Source organism: Tiliqua scincoides, chromosome 2, assembly GCF_035046505.1.
Source record: "Tiliqua scincoides isolate rTilSci1 chromosome 2, rTilSci1.hap2, whole genome shotgun sequence".
Taxonomy (NCBI): domain Eukaryota; kingdom Metazoa; phylum Chordata; class Lepidosauria; order Squamata; family Scincidae; genus Tiliqua; species Tiliqua scincoides.
The window spans coordinates 21,304,699-21,320,059 of NC_089822.1; the positions used below are offsets into that span (position 1 = coordinate 21,304,699).

The 15,361-nt window shown below is 39.9% G+C and overlaps 1 protein-coding gene across 1 annotated transcript in view; it reads left to right on the plus strand.

The window, feature by feature from the left end:
* Positions 1-671: 671 nt before the first annotated feature.
* The window catches only part of ITGA2 (integrin subunit alpha 2), a 48,258-nt gene continuing 33,568 nt past the window's right edge, over positions 672-15,361 (plus strand). The window contains exons 1-4 of the mRNA XM_066615771.1: positions 672-768; positions 10,309-10,418; positions 11,804-11,895; positions 14,822-14,936. Coding sequence (XP_066471868.1) covers positions 10,352-10,418; positions 11,804-11,895; positions 14,822-14,936 — 274 coding nt within the window. The 5' untranslated portion in view covers positions 672-768; positions 10,309-10,351. The remainder of the gene's footprint in view (positions 769-10,308; positions 10,419-11,803; positions 11,896-14,821; positions 14,937-15,361) is intronic.

Here is a 15,361-nt window from a genome sequence, read left to right on the forward strand (position 1 = left end):
CAGCCCCTGGTTTCCTTTACAGCTGTTAAACCTTTCCTGGTTTAACTGTCACCTGCTATTATTGCCCATTGTTCACTGCCACCTGTTGCTCACTGTGGATATATGGGAGTCAATTGCCCCATGGGTGGCTCAGTGCAGGGCTTGACCAAGGGCCTCCAGTAACCTAGAACCGAGACTGTATTAAAGTATTTGTTTTATTTGACCTACAGGACTATGTGTACTGCTTAAATCAATAAAAATTTTATGACAGGGTAACCTATCCCTATATTAAAGCTTTATCCTACTTCTGTTGATAATTGGAAACTTAAAGGAGTTATACAGCTTGCTAAAGCCATACACTTTGTCCACTGGAAATCATACTGAGCATGTTCATACACACAAACATTATCTCCCTTTCACTCAGAATTACACTCCAACACTTTCGGGCCCATATGCTAGAAACTTATCTTTTTTATATGTAAAATTAAAACTGAAAAGTCAGGATGCTGAGTTCTGCCTTGGTACCTGTGTTCTATGCCTGTGCAGTGGTGAAAATATGGAACATCTACAAACCCATGACATAGGAACTGGCATGGAAAGAGGAAAGTACATAAACTTCTGTTCGAAATGGACTTTTATGGTAATATTATTATTCATCGTAACAGGCCTCTTTCAGAACTGCTGTGAAGCTTACAATATTGGACTCCAAGGTGCAAAAGTATTCTCTGGCCCCCCAAGAGAGCAGTTTGGATATACAGTTCAGCAGCTCATAAATCAAGATGGCAAATGGTAAGTATTTTCTCTTATTCATTAACCATATAGACATACAAAAAAAAATCCTTGTTTGCATTTTTTGTATAGATATTAGATTTTCCATAGTTGGATCTCTTTCACCATACTACCACGATGTATTTTTCAAAATGGTTGAAACATCCCTATGCTCTGTATAACCTCATGGAATGTCTGTAGCCTCCTGCTGAAGAGAGTGAGAATCTTAAGAATTGCAGATTGAGAGATGGAGCATCCTTCTAATGTGGAATTAAGTCAGATAGAGGTTGAAACAGATGTTTCAGACCTCATTGATAAATTAAAGATCCGTGGGCCCTGATGGCATCCACCCAAGAGTTATTAAGGAATTAAAGAATGAAGTTGCTGATCTCTTGACTATGATGTGCAACTTGTCCCTCAAAATGGCCAAATATTAGGTGTTTAGGAAGCTGTGTTTAGGAAGCTGCTTGGTGCAGAAATTGGAGGTGCTTTTGTTGTGGTATGAAGTTCCACATGCACTGATCAAAATCCTGCATCAGCCTGATCTGTCATTTGGTGTGGACTCCTCATTCATTTCTGTGTGGCATAAAAGCAAGTGCAGTGTGGACACAGATCATTCTAAAAATGCTGACATCATGATTCCCCCCCCCCCCCCCACACACACACAGGTGGTCTATTGTGAGACAGACTGCAGCAGTTGCCCCTGGCAGGTGGTCTAATTGTAGTTATGTTTTTTACTTCCTCTTTATTAGGAATAACACAATAACAACAATAATAAAAAGAAGCAGAAAAAGGGGGAAAATACCTAGTATAAATAAAATACATAAATATTACGAAGCTTATTAAGCAATCTATGCACAAATCTCTAAGAAAGGCTTCCAAATGTCAAAAAATATCCATATGTAGTTGTTGTCTGTAACTCATACATTCAAATGTTGATAAGGTTAAAAGGACCTCAGTCAATTGGATCATAACACTTATACTTCTGGTATATTACTATAAATCTTTTAACAACACTTAGAGGACAAAAAGTCTGTTTCCACGGTCTTGTAGTTATCTTCCATGAAGTTAAAAGAACGTAAATATCAACAAATATAAATGTTTGCAGTAATACAAAATTCTTACAGCTGATAACTCCTTTCCAAAAGTATATTATCTCTGTATAAGACTGCATCATGTGAATAAGGTGCTTCAAGGAAATTACAATGCCAGCAACTGGATTCTTTGGTCAGACCCTTAATATAATGGCATTGTGGTGTCCAATCAACACTAAAAATAATTTTTGTTGAATTAATCACAGTTTAAGATCCATGGATATTGTAGTTATGGTCGCTAAAGCCATTTTCCATTGATTATGTAAGGTAGAGTGATCCAACTCTGTATTCCGTATCTCTTTAAGACTTTGAATGTCATATTTATTGACATCAAGTATTTATAAACAAATATTATTGCTTCTTTTTATCCAGTGATTCAGCAAGCATTCCTAAAAGTGTAGGAGATTTAGAAGCCGATAATGCTGCTTAACCAAATTTAGACACTAAGGGCCCAGTCTAATAGGCCACTGTGCGGTTGGAACTTGCATTTCAGTAGCTGCTTCTGCACACAACCAGACTGCCACTGGAAATGGCAAGCAGTGATGGTTGTGCAACAGTGGCCTGCAAACATGCTAGTCAGTTTGCACAAGGGGAGGGTGGGGACAGGAAGGGGAAGAATAGGGTGGGAATCAGTGTGTGTTGAAAGTGAGAAGGGGCAGTTAGCAGCAGCAACTCTAACAATATCCTCCCCTTCCCTGGTCTCAACCCACCTCCCCAGGTCCAATCAGAGTTGTGCTAGCCAAACAGCTGGCACAGGTCCCAGTATACCTACTGAGGAAGCAAATTCTTATCCAAAGGAGACCTTTGGCACTGCCCCCCCCCCCGGCAGGATGAAGTTAATACTCTGCTGGCATGTCTGCATTGGCTGGGGTGGGGGAGCATGTATTTTGGATCAGGCTATAAAAAAGGTTATGATTGTAAATGTTGCCATTCCGCAAATAATGGCAAATCATTTCAGCTTTCAACTTTGAGAATTGCAAAAAAACTCATGTTGTTGACCAATTAATAGATTCAAATTAAAATGAACTAAGTAAAAATTGTCCTATCGGTCCAGGTCTTCCACCAAAAGGAAACCCATAATTAACCCAGGATTAAACCATAATGTTAGTTTAGCATATAAAAGATAAAATTTATATTTCCATGATTTTTTAGTGTACAAATATCTGATTTAAGAAAGTGTAGGTGGAATATTCTTCATTTTTCCAAATGAGGACCCCAGTGTCATCCATTTAGAGCAGGAATTTTCAATCTTTTTCATTTCATGGCATACTGACAAGGTGCTAAAATTGTCAAGTCACACCATCAGTTTTTTGACCGTTGACAAATCACACCATGCTGCTGGTAGGTGGCTCAAATCCCTCAATTGCCCTACTAATAAATGACCCTCCTCAAACTCCCACGGCACACCTGCAGACCATGTGCAACACCAGTATGCCACAGTACATTGGTTGAAAATCACTGATTTAGAGAGTGGGGTCATTTAAGAATGTTCCAAATAGCATATTTAGTTGTCTTGTGGTGTTTCAGATATTTTAAGATCAGTACAATGGGCCCTCAGTATCTGTGGAAATCAGTTCCCCCTGTGGATATTGATTTCCATAGGTGCAGAAAGCTCTCCAAGGACCTCCCAGATGCAACTGGAGTCTTCTGAAAGGCACTTGAGGTTTTCAGCTCGCAGCCTCCATGTGCCTCAGAACACCTCCTAGACAGGACCAGAAGACTCCTGTGTTAGGTCAAATCCACGGGTGCTGAACCCCAGAACGAGAAGGGCTGTGACTGTGTTTTGAATACTCAAAACTATAAGCTTTGAATTAAAACTTTTTATGAATTCCAAGCTAAATTTGCCAGTTAAACATAGGAAGCCATCTTATTAATCCAACTATTAGTCCGTTGGGTTTTGTATTAGCTACAGTGATAGGTGTCACTTGCTGTGATCTCAGATGGGCGACTTCCCTGGCCCTATCAAGGATACCAGCCCTATCGGGAATACCAGAATTTTCTGCATGCAAAGCATGTGCTCTGCTGTTGTGCTACATTGTCACCCCCCCAGTTGTTGTCTTCTCTTTGTCATCCAGACTGTTTCCTGCTTTCACTATACTTTGCAACAGAATTATTGATTAGTTGATCAGACAACAGAAATATTGATTTGTTGGTAAACTTCTTAGTCAATTTACTGGTATTTCTTTCTTAAAAAGGAAAGAAAAAATGAAGAGTACTGAAAACTGTAGACTGTGAAGGAGTTCAAGTTGACTTTATGCTGCACTCACTTCCGTTTCTGAGCAACATCATAGTTTAGTCTTACACAGTACAACAGTCATGTTTACTTTGATCTGCCTCTCCCATGGTTTACTGTATGTTTGCATTGTGTCTGCAGAGTTCTGGGCTACTTAAAATTCAGACCCGTTGGCAAGAATATTCATTGGGAGGATGTTTAGAGAGCTGACTAATAACATGCCACAATAGTGTTTGAATTTAATCACACAGTGTTGTGCAAGACAGGAGCGGAAAGTCTATAAAACAGCATAGCAAAGTAAACATGGAGCAAGTTCAGTTAGATACTTAATTTTAAAAGGACCATATAGCAAATTGTTTATTTAAAAATAGAACTTTTTCACATGTGGCATTTGGTAGGCCTTATGTGTTGGAATAAGTAGTTGACCAAACAGAGAACATTAAACTGTTAAATGTTCAACATTTCTGCTTCTGCTTACCTCAGTAACGAAGTTATGATTTTAAAATAAGCCAAGGTGCTGGTTACTGTTTGGAGAGTATTGAAGATTGTGGAATTCTCAACAAAGTGGCTAATGCCAGAGTTAAAGAGATGTATACAGAGTAGCAGCCCCAATTCCCCACCACAGCATTCAGCTGCACCAAAACAATCTATTGTGCATGCTATGGTGGGGCAGCAAATCGGGGCGCTTTCATTTATATCCAGAAACTTTATGTTGACTCTAATACAGGGATAACCTAATTATCCATGGATTTTTTCACCATCGGTTTTATCTCAATGCGATGAGAAGGGCCCTTTAAACTAAAGGGAAAAAGTTGTTTAACGATAGCCTCGTTAATGCGAGAGGTGGCAGCCAGCTGACAATCCATCAATCATTCTCTAGGCACTTAGAACAGCTTCACTCTAAGACAAGGGACCCCTCCATTCCCCCTGAGCACATGTAAGAATTATAAGCACTTTGCATTCTTTGCCAGCGCTTTGCTCTGGGTGAAAAGAGGGGTCACTGGCTTGGAGTGAAGCCTTTCTAAGTGCCTGGAGAGAGACTGATTGATGAATCCAGTGCCTCTGTCTTACATCACCAAGGTCAGCAAGCCTGTTTTTAAATTGCCTAGCAAAGGGATATTGTTTTTTAAATGAATTTGCTTTAATGCAACTTTTGCCATCCATGTGAGTTCTGGAAACAGAACCCTTACAGATACTGAGATTCAGTCTGTACCTGTCTTTGCTGGTTTCTCAAAAGGAAATGTTTCTAACAACACTATCATTTGCTTACTTAGAAGTACATTCTATTGTGTCCTATGGAGCATATTCCCAAAACAGTAAATTTAGAATTGCAACCTACTGTAGGTCAAAGAAGCTGTGGCCATCAAAATTAAAAAGTTTAAGGCTACTCAATGCTAACATGATTATGAGTTAATTATTAAATTATTAATTATTGCTAAATTGTGATTATGAAAACTTGTGTGATGTCTGTTGTTGTTTTGCTAGCATTCTGAATGTGGCATCTAGGATACTTGCATTTAATAACCCCCTGGTTTGCAAACTCTCTGGGAATTTGAGGACTGGGATAAGTCTTTGGGGGTGGGGTGGAAAGCTGCGATGCAATCACCAGGATCCTGCTGCTGTGGGGGGACGTATGGGCTTTTTAAATGTACCTGAGTCCCTGTTAGCATTGGGGGGGAGAACCTCACAGAGTCATCTGTAGGTTTCCCCATGCCTCTAAACCAGGGGTCTCCAAACATTTTGACCAGAGGGCCACATCAGATATCTGGCGTGGTGTGGAGGGCTGGAAAAAAATTTAAATATAAAATTAAATAAATAAATTAGAGATGGAACTTAGATGAGTGAATACATGAATGAATGGGTTCATTCATTCAACGTCTCTGGCCCTCAGAACACCCTCCAGACACAATCAGAGCACAGTTCTGGTCATGTTCAGTTGAGTGAGCCAGAGGCTTTCAGGGGACAAGAGGTTGGCTGCGGTTCAGAAAGAGGCTTGCTGCGGGCCACTTCTGGCCCCTGGGCCGGGGTTTGGAGACCCCTGCTCTAAACAGTGGAAAATTATGATTGCAGCCCACTTCTCTGTTGCAATAGTGAAACTGGAAGTGGATCATTGTCATGTTTTTGCAGCTTTTAAAGGTACGGTGAGCCCTGCAGAGGACTCTGGGGGGCCCCCACACTCCCTGGACTCTGGCAGGGACTCTAGTGTATTAAAAAGCCTTTATGTCCCTCGTAGCGGAGTGATCCTGGAGATTGCGTCACTACCTTCCCCCTTTCCCTGTCCCTTAAGAGGACAATGGCAGTGGTTTTCAGGCTGGTTGGTCACAATCCACCAGTTTGAGAATCACTTCAATAACCTACACCAGCAGTTTCCAAAGTCCTACTCGGACTTTGGGATTGCAGGTAAGTATTTGCAAGGGTAGGGCCTGGGGTAGAGGTGTCCTGATGGCACCGTAATGATTTTGGCGCCGCGGGGATACAGGGGATTTTCCCCTTACCTGCAGGATCCCGCTGGGCTTGGGGAGGGTCAGTGACGGGAGACTTGCTGATATCTTTGGCAAGGTGTGGTGAATTTGCTACCAATGGGTAACGCTCCTTAATTGCCATTTAATCATTAGGACATGCTGAATGGAATTCAACCACAATACATATTTCCTTATTTTTTTGTCTGTGGAGAGAGGGTTCTCTTGAGAGTATGGAAGCCCTATGGATTTCTGATCAACTGCATAAAGAGGGTATCCCTTCTGTAGAAAGTGTTCTTTAAGTTAATTTGTTCTTTTGTAATATTTATTTTTGTTACATATACAGTACATTGAATCCTGAGTGTCAAACTATATGTCATGCCCTTTTAAAGTGTCCCAAGTGGCAGAAAGTCCAGTTCAGGTAGATGTGAATATCAGTTGATTTTCACTCACTCTCTAAATCTTGTTTTGCTCTGTGGTCAAGATAATATCAAGGAGAAGGGGGCTGGGAATGTTTTGTGGTGGTGTTACAAGTGAATGTACTTCTTAAATTGTTTCCCGGCTTTCTTTGCTACTAGTCCTGGTTACAAATACATTACAAACCATCATTATAAGGCTATCATACAAGTTGCCTGTATTTGGCAAATCAAGGGTCAGGTGGATATTTCTGAAGAAATTTAGGGAGTTTGATCCGACGTTATATATAAATGTCAGAGCCAAATTCCACTTCGTTTAATGGCAAGCATTTCACTAAAGTTCGTTTACTTATTACAGCAAAATGTGTGCTCCCAAATGATCCCATAATCAGTCCTTTCCCCCCTGACCAGTATATCCTGGTATTGGCACTAGTATCTAGGCGTACAACTAAGGCTGCAATCCTAACCGCACTTTCCTGAGAGTAAGCCCCATTGAACAAAATAGGACTTACTTATGAGTAGACCTGGTTAGGATTGTGCCCTAAGAGCTGTAACCAATTTTAACTGGCCATTGTGTCCCCCCAAGACTTTAGGGATATGTGTCACCTATTCAGACTTTATGTACTCAGTGCAACAATATTTAGGCAGAGATTATAGGTTCACAGTATGGTGTCAAGTCTGTAAGTAACCGCACATTTGTTTCAGTAAAACACAGGAAAGGGGTACTGATGAAAGAAGTGAACACATCAGTAACCTTAAATAAAGCTGATAGGCATTTTGAATCACAAATTCAAAGTATCAAAACCAGCAACAAGATGGTTAGTTTTGATGTCAGATGTTGTTCTTGGTTATTTTCACTCTGGGTGTCTAGTGAGTACCATATTGTGCTACATCTTTTAGACGCAACCCATCATTGCAGAATAGCACCAGAGAAGCCAGACATTCAATTTTGTCACTTCTATGACAAAGTTAAAATAATAATACTTTGTATCGTTCCAAAATCTGCTTTGACTGTTGTGCCCACGTGGTAATAGGAAAGCTATTCTTCAAGATTTGAAGATTTACTCAAATCTGGCTATGGCAGTCCATGCCCTAATGACATCTTATAATGACATACTATGTGGGATTATTCTTGATGACTGTTCAGAAGCTGCAATTAGTGCAGAGTGCAGCAACCTGGTTGGTTACTGGAGCCTGGTGGGCTGATTCTACCATTCCAATGCTCTGGCGGATATATTGGCTGCCCCTTCCATTCCAAGTCCAATTCAAGGTGTTGGTGATGGCCTTTAAAATGTTTGTACAACTCACAGCTCTGTTGCTGTAGCTCCGTGGAGCTGAGGCAGTTCTGTTTGTCTCAGAATTTCACTTAATACTGCCAAATCTAGTGATATTCCTGGATTTATTTTCAGTGTATTCTCAAGCACAGCACTTTCCTCTTTGCATACCTTCCCCTATCACAGTTTTTCAAGTTACTGCATTAGCAGCGGAGAGGAGCTGCTTCAGAATTTTGTGACTTGACAACTGGAGCCTGTTTTTGCTCCCTCTGTTTTCAACTGCTTGCTGCTTTGTAATCCTTAGAGGTGCTTTGACGTGCTGAGTTGAATTTGTAACCACCTTGTCTCCAAGATTGCACCCTTCTATTTTAAAAGGGTGTGGTATAGTTATTGCACTGGGTGAATTAATCACCTGAGGTATGTATTATTATGAAAATTATCCTTATTACTCAGAGTCTATTATAATCATAGTCTCCTGAACAGAGCAGCAGAGGAGGAGGAGGTGATCAGAATAAGAGAGAACATTACTGAGAAAAGCCTCATTTATTTATAATATTTATACCCTGTTTTCCAGCAAAAGACAGCTTTCAGTAACAAAGTCCATGACAAAGCTGTATGAAATGTTAAGGACACTGGGAGGGGGTGGCAGGGAGAGGAAGGAAAGCCTGTTTGTAGCTTATAGGTCTCACTTCAGGAATTTTGTTCTGGCCATAGCCTTTGGCAGGCTAAATCCTTCATGTTCATTTTTAAAATGAAAGTCTGTTGCTGAACCTTCTTGAAATACAGAGCAAGTCTTTTCATGACTGAGGTGCGTTTTTGTCAGCACACTGACAGACATTTCACCAAATACATCTGCTCCTGTGAAAACCCAGAGAAATATTGAGAAATTTCAGCAGCTGCCTCTGAAGGAAGCAGGGACATCTTAGATGTTTTGCCCACCATTCTAATGAAGCAGAACACTCTAAGGGTGCAATCCGAATGCCTTATGTCAGTGCTTTTCAGCACTGGCATAGCAGTGCCAATGGGTCATGTGCTGCATCCTGCAGTTGGGTGTCACTCACGGAGGCCTCCTCAAAGTAAGGAAATGTTTGTTCCCTTACCTCAGAGCTGCATTGCCCTTAAGTCAGTGCTGGAAAGCACTGACATAAGGGGTTAGGATTGCACCCTAAATCAGTGACTTTCAACCTTTTTCATCTCGCAGCACACTGACAAGGAGCTAAAATCGTGAAAGCACAGTACAGTTTTGACCATTGACAAGTCACATGATGCTGCTGGTGGGGAGGTTCACATACCCCAATGGTCCTACTAATAAATGACCCTTCCCCAAATACCTGCAGCATACCTATGGTCCATTCGTGACAGCACACTGGTTGAAATGGCTGCTCTACATTCTTAAAACTCCTCCAAGAAATAGTGTGCCCAGATTTTTTGTTTGAATAGTGGTCTGTCTTCTTTCCACAGTGCAAAATGCTTTTGAACATGTGTGCACAAAGGCAGCTTAACCATTAGCCCAACTGAAATGCTTGCTTAGGTGGTGAGCTGGGCAGATGGTGGCTGACTGGTGCTTGCACTAGGGTGTGGCTGCTGTGTGGGTGGTGATGTTGGCATTCATACTGATGTTAACTGAGGGAGATGCTGCATGCTAGTGGGGGAAGGCAGAATTTAGTGCTGTTTCAGATATGGTATTGTAATTCCTGTGAGTGTCTGATTTCTCAAGTTGTATGGAAGTCTTTTTAAAAATATTTTGGCTATGAGTGGGATAACTACCTCTATAAATCATAATTATACCCAATAATACCTATTCACTATTCTGCACAAATGGCTCCCCACATGAAAATGAGCTCGTGAAGTCAGTAGTACTTTTCCACCATAAAAAAATATATATAAACTAGAAACAAATCAGAATTCTTACCAAGCAGCTAAAGGGATGCAAATTTTGAACCCTACTGTGGTCACATGAAGTACACTGCATAGAGAGTCAAGAAACCACTTTGAAGTGCTGGAGAATGAAGTTCTGTAAAGTATTTCAGAGTAAACTGAGTTGATTGAATATTTCTTAAATATTTTGGTTGGGTTTTTTTTCAGGTTGCTTGTTGGTTCACCCTGGAGTGGATATCCAAATAACAGGATGGGAGACCTCTACAAGTGTGCTGTTCATGAAAAGGGGTCCAAATGTTTAAAGATGAATTTGCAGAGTAAGTTATAACATTTGACATGCTGCAAATGTTCATTTTTGCAGATCATTCAAGTGATCAAATCTTAGTGATCAGAGTAGTAATCCTATGCACACTTACCTGGGAGTAAGCCCTTTTGAACACTGCAGGACATGTTTGAATTATTACACAGAGTATTACACTTTCAGAATCAGAAAATGCCTCTAAAACCAAGAAAGAGGGAAAAAAGTCATGAAGACACACAATCTACAGTTCTTCAGAAAAAGTACTGTAGTTATGGGTAGGAATTACTACCCTATCTGAGACTTTGTGTGCCAGAATCTATCTGTTTAAGAGTACTTTAGAAAAGAGGTGTCAAACTCATGTCAAACAGTGGACCAAATAGCATTCATGGCACCTTCTGAGGACCAGAAGTGATGTCATTAAGCAAGTGATGACCAGAAATAAGCACTTTTTCACTGAGGAACTCAACTACAAATGGCAGAAGAGAAAATATGCAAATCTTGGTAATATTTTCAAGATACGAAAGAGCCCCAATATTGTATGGGCAGCCCTGTCAGAGTGCTGTTTCTGTGTCAGAAGCAGCACTGCTGAGAGGGCAACCCACATGATAATTCTACTGACCTATTCACTATGGATTATGAAGCCAACATGCATACATTTTTCAAGTACTACAAGTGTTATCTGGAACCCATGTGGATCCTGAAACCCACAGATAATGAAATACATGGGTCTGGGCACCTGTAACTGTCCAGAGGCAATGGGAGCTGTGCTCCCATTACCTCCAGAGTGTCCATATTGGGCCAACCCACCAGGTTTGGGATGCAGGGATAGTCAAATCCGTGGGTCCCAATCCATGGATAATAAGGACCCACTCTATTCATCTGGCTGCAATTCTTCTGGGAACTTAGTAGCACATCAGAAAGCTGTATGTGCTAGGGTTAGAGTTACAATCCTTAATTCTAAAACTGATGAACATTTACCTGAGCATTTTCTCTGAGACTCGAGGTATCTTGTGACCCTCTATTAAAAATTTAGTTATTTAAAAACAGTTATTCCAACCACAAATGATAGTCAGGATCTTACAATGCTTCCTTTATATACTTCCTCAGCTGAGTTTCTCGGACAAAGAACTTTACATTTATACTAAGTTAACTTCCAAAAACAGTTTTTCAGGTGGCCCACATATTTTTAAAGTACTTCATTCATTCCACCTTTATTGGCATAAACAATTCAACTTTTAAAGTACTTATTTGAAGGTCATGCTAGTTTCCTAGCAGGAGTTGAACTGGAACATAGTAGAAGACAACTTCAAACAGGTGTGGGGCCCAAGTAGTGTAGGATGTATTGGTAAGAACAACAGTGACTGTTGTACCTAGAATTTACAGTTCATTGTTACTTTTCAGCTTTTGCAAGCATCCCAAATGTTACTGAGATAAAGAAGGATATGAATCTAGGACTAACTTTAGTAAGAAACTCAATAACTGGAGGATTTTTGGTAAGTACTGACCTTACAAGTAATATAAACTCTTCCCAGTCAGTGACCAAACTGTATTGCTGTCTTTGTTGTTGATGTAAATAATGGAGCAAACAATGCTTTTTCAATTCAATATGTTGTTTATCTAAATAGGATGAGGAGTAACCAAATATTTTATATGATAAATATGTTTGCTGTTTACATTTGTAAACTTTTTTTCTGCAGTTAGTATAATTTTTATTATATACACGTTAATGTTTTTGACCCAAGTACCCATGACCCAAGTCCACGCTTGGAATGAAGAAATGGGATAACTCTGTTACTAATTCTGTTAATAACTCTCTTATTCCCTGATAACCCCTGGATCAAAAAGCCCTGAGTAGGTGTTCAATGAAATGCCTTTCGTCTTATTATTAATAGTGCCTCCAGATGGTCACCAATAATATATTAAGCTACCCCACATACTAACATTCCATTGTGATCAGGGACCATACTGTTTGAACCACCATCCACAAAAATCATTAGCCCATTTTATCATCAGTGTGCAGCAGCAGGAGCAGCAAGTGGTATTTGTATACCACCTTTCTTGGTTATTGGATAGCCAAGAACAAGTCTCTCAAAAGAAAGTGAAGGCAACTGAGTAAAATTCCTACTCAGCCCAAACATGGCCAGCTAATCTCACACTGATAGAAGGCAGGAGGGTGAATGCTGAACTGATTTCAAAGAAGATTATTGGAGGGTGAACTCTCAGTAAACAACTTCATGCACCACTGCTAGTTTGGACCTCAGCCCAAGTACATGGCCAGGTGCTGCCCTTCTCAGTGTCATCCAACTTCTCATCTAGTGCTAGATGCAACTTTCTCCCCTTTGGTACCCAAAACAAGCCAAAGGTAAGAGTGGCTTTCAGTTACATAGTATGCAGTCTGTCCTTAGGTCATGTTGAACAGTTTAGTTTCAAAAGCACTGTTTTTCCCAGTCCTGGCTACATATATTTTCAAGTATACACACCTGTGAGGGGTCGTTTTCTTGGTTGTGGCCCTGCTAACCAACCACAGAAGACATAACCGTGGCCCAGACAGTGCCCTGCTGGTGTCCAAATGGTCACTGATTAAAAAACAGTTCCTCATGTGTTTACTTGAGAGTTTATACCATGTCATTCAACCAAATGATCCTCAAAGCAGCTTACGACAATTTTCAAAAACAGAAATGAAAAAATAACTCCCACAAACATAAAACACACACCTCAAATGCCTTTTAGGTGCTTCCCTTTGAATCTGCAGTTCCTGGACAACCATGAGGATGATGTCCAACTCCAAGAGTTTTCATATTAGAATGGTTCTCCCTCCCCCAATAATTTATTTTATAGAGGCTGGCTTTCTGGAAGGTTTCAGTTGAGATGGGAACAAAGATCTGTAGAACCCCTTTTCAGATCATGTTTTGCTACCCTAATACCTATCAGATAAGTGTAGGACAGCATAGAATTCAAAGTCCTAATTGAGATATAATTAGTTGGTTATTTCCAGTGGCTTTCTAAGTGAGGCAAAAACTTGCAGAGCAAAATGTCCCAGAGTGTTGTTAAGCATAATTGTAGCTAAGTACTTTGAATGTTAGCTTATTTCCAAGTTAAAACTTTTTTTTTCCTTCACCAAAACTTTGCACGTAATTCAGTTAAATGTATATTGGCCTACATAATGCTGACCCACAAAATCTGGAAATTTGAAGTTGCATTCTCTGTGCTTGTTGTTTCTGTAATTATATTCTGCAAAACCTTTTAGAGCATGTAGTTTGCATAGACTTGAAAAAGTCATCCTGTATGTTTACATGCTGTATATGCAATAAAACCAGGTCTCTTGTGATTTGTTTGCATTAGCCACAGTGTTTCTTATAATGTAATGATCTAATTTCTGAAACTGTACTATAGCATTTATGGAAAATATAAAAACAAATCTGTGTCTCAGAAGGATAAATTGTGCATCTTTTAGTCCTGAACATATTTGACTAAGTGCGCAATCCTAACCCACTTTCCAGCACCGACATAAGGGCAATGCAACTCCAAGGTAAAGGAACAAACCTTGTCTAATCTTGAGGAGGCCTCCGTGACTGCCCCCCAACTTCAGGAGGCAGCACGTGCCCCACTGGCACAACTATGCCAGTGCTGGAAAGTTGGTTAGGATTGTGCTCTAAATGTAAGAAAGCCCTGTGTTTCGCAAAAGAAGTAATGAAAACAAATAGCAGTTTGGGGAAACTCCAGGATTATGAATATTAATGTTGCAGATGAGGTACATTTCTGTGCTATGAATTCATCTGCATTAGCAAGAACAACTTTGGAACAATAATATAAATTACACCATCTATATATCTTTTGTGCTGAAAATATATACATTTTAGCTGCTAAATTTTTCCTAATAATTAAACATAGTCCATAGCATCAGTTATAGGTGATATAGGAATCTCTGTTTTCTTTTTCTTTAATTCCCAGAGAACGTCAAAGGAAAATGTGTATCAGTGAAATAACACAGTTAACAAAAGACTTGGTGGGCTTGCTACACAGCACACAAGTGTAGCACCATCTTCTGGCCAGTGCTGGTCAGTTTGTCTAGTTCAATGAGATTTTTTCAGAGGGTTGGGCGGAAAAGTCTCAGGATAACCTTTTTGTTGTTCAAAATAAGTTTCTTTGAAAGGCCTAGGGTCAGGGGTTTTTATGACTCCTCTCCCATTTTTTAAGGTTTATTTCCTGCCTGTCAGTGGTTCCAGTGATGGTGTTCTCACTACTGATGTGTGAATGGTTCAGTCTTGTAGTGGGGGGGGGGGAGTGCAAGGTGGGGGATTGTACAGTGCGCCTTTTCACCAAAATGTTCTGTCAAATATAGTGAAGAGTGGATTGAATTGTTCCTGTCTTAATATGTGTTTTAGCATGTAATTTTTATTTGTGCTTTTGTTTTCAAAGACTTGTGGTCCTTTATGGGCACAGCAGTGTGGAAGCCAGTATTATGCTACAGGACTCTGTTCTGAGTTCAGTCCAAATTTCCAGCTCATGAGGAGTTTTTCACCTGCTGTGCAAAGTAAGGAATGTAAACACGGTTTAATAAAAAATGAGATGGACTCCATGCACGCAAAGTAATTGACTCCATCTTTTAATACAGCAAATACTTCATTGGCAAATTTTAAGTGCCAGTTTGTATGCGAAAAAATGAAGCCTTTTCCATCTCCTTTTGTCTTTATTCTATGAATTTTTAACATTAATGGCCCCAGGGTACGAATTAAGTTGATTTAAGTTATTGTCATTTTCATAGAAAACCACAATGTGGTTTACATCAAAATAAATACCATCAAATAAATAAAACACAGTAAAGTTAAAAGATTAAAAACTGAAGTGATAAAATCATTTAAAATAGAGCTACACCAAGCCAAAACTTTTCCCAAAAGAGATGTTTTTTATCTGTTACCTGAAAGCAATCAAAGAGGGAAATCTGCCTAGGGAGAGCAT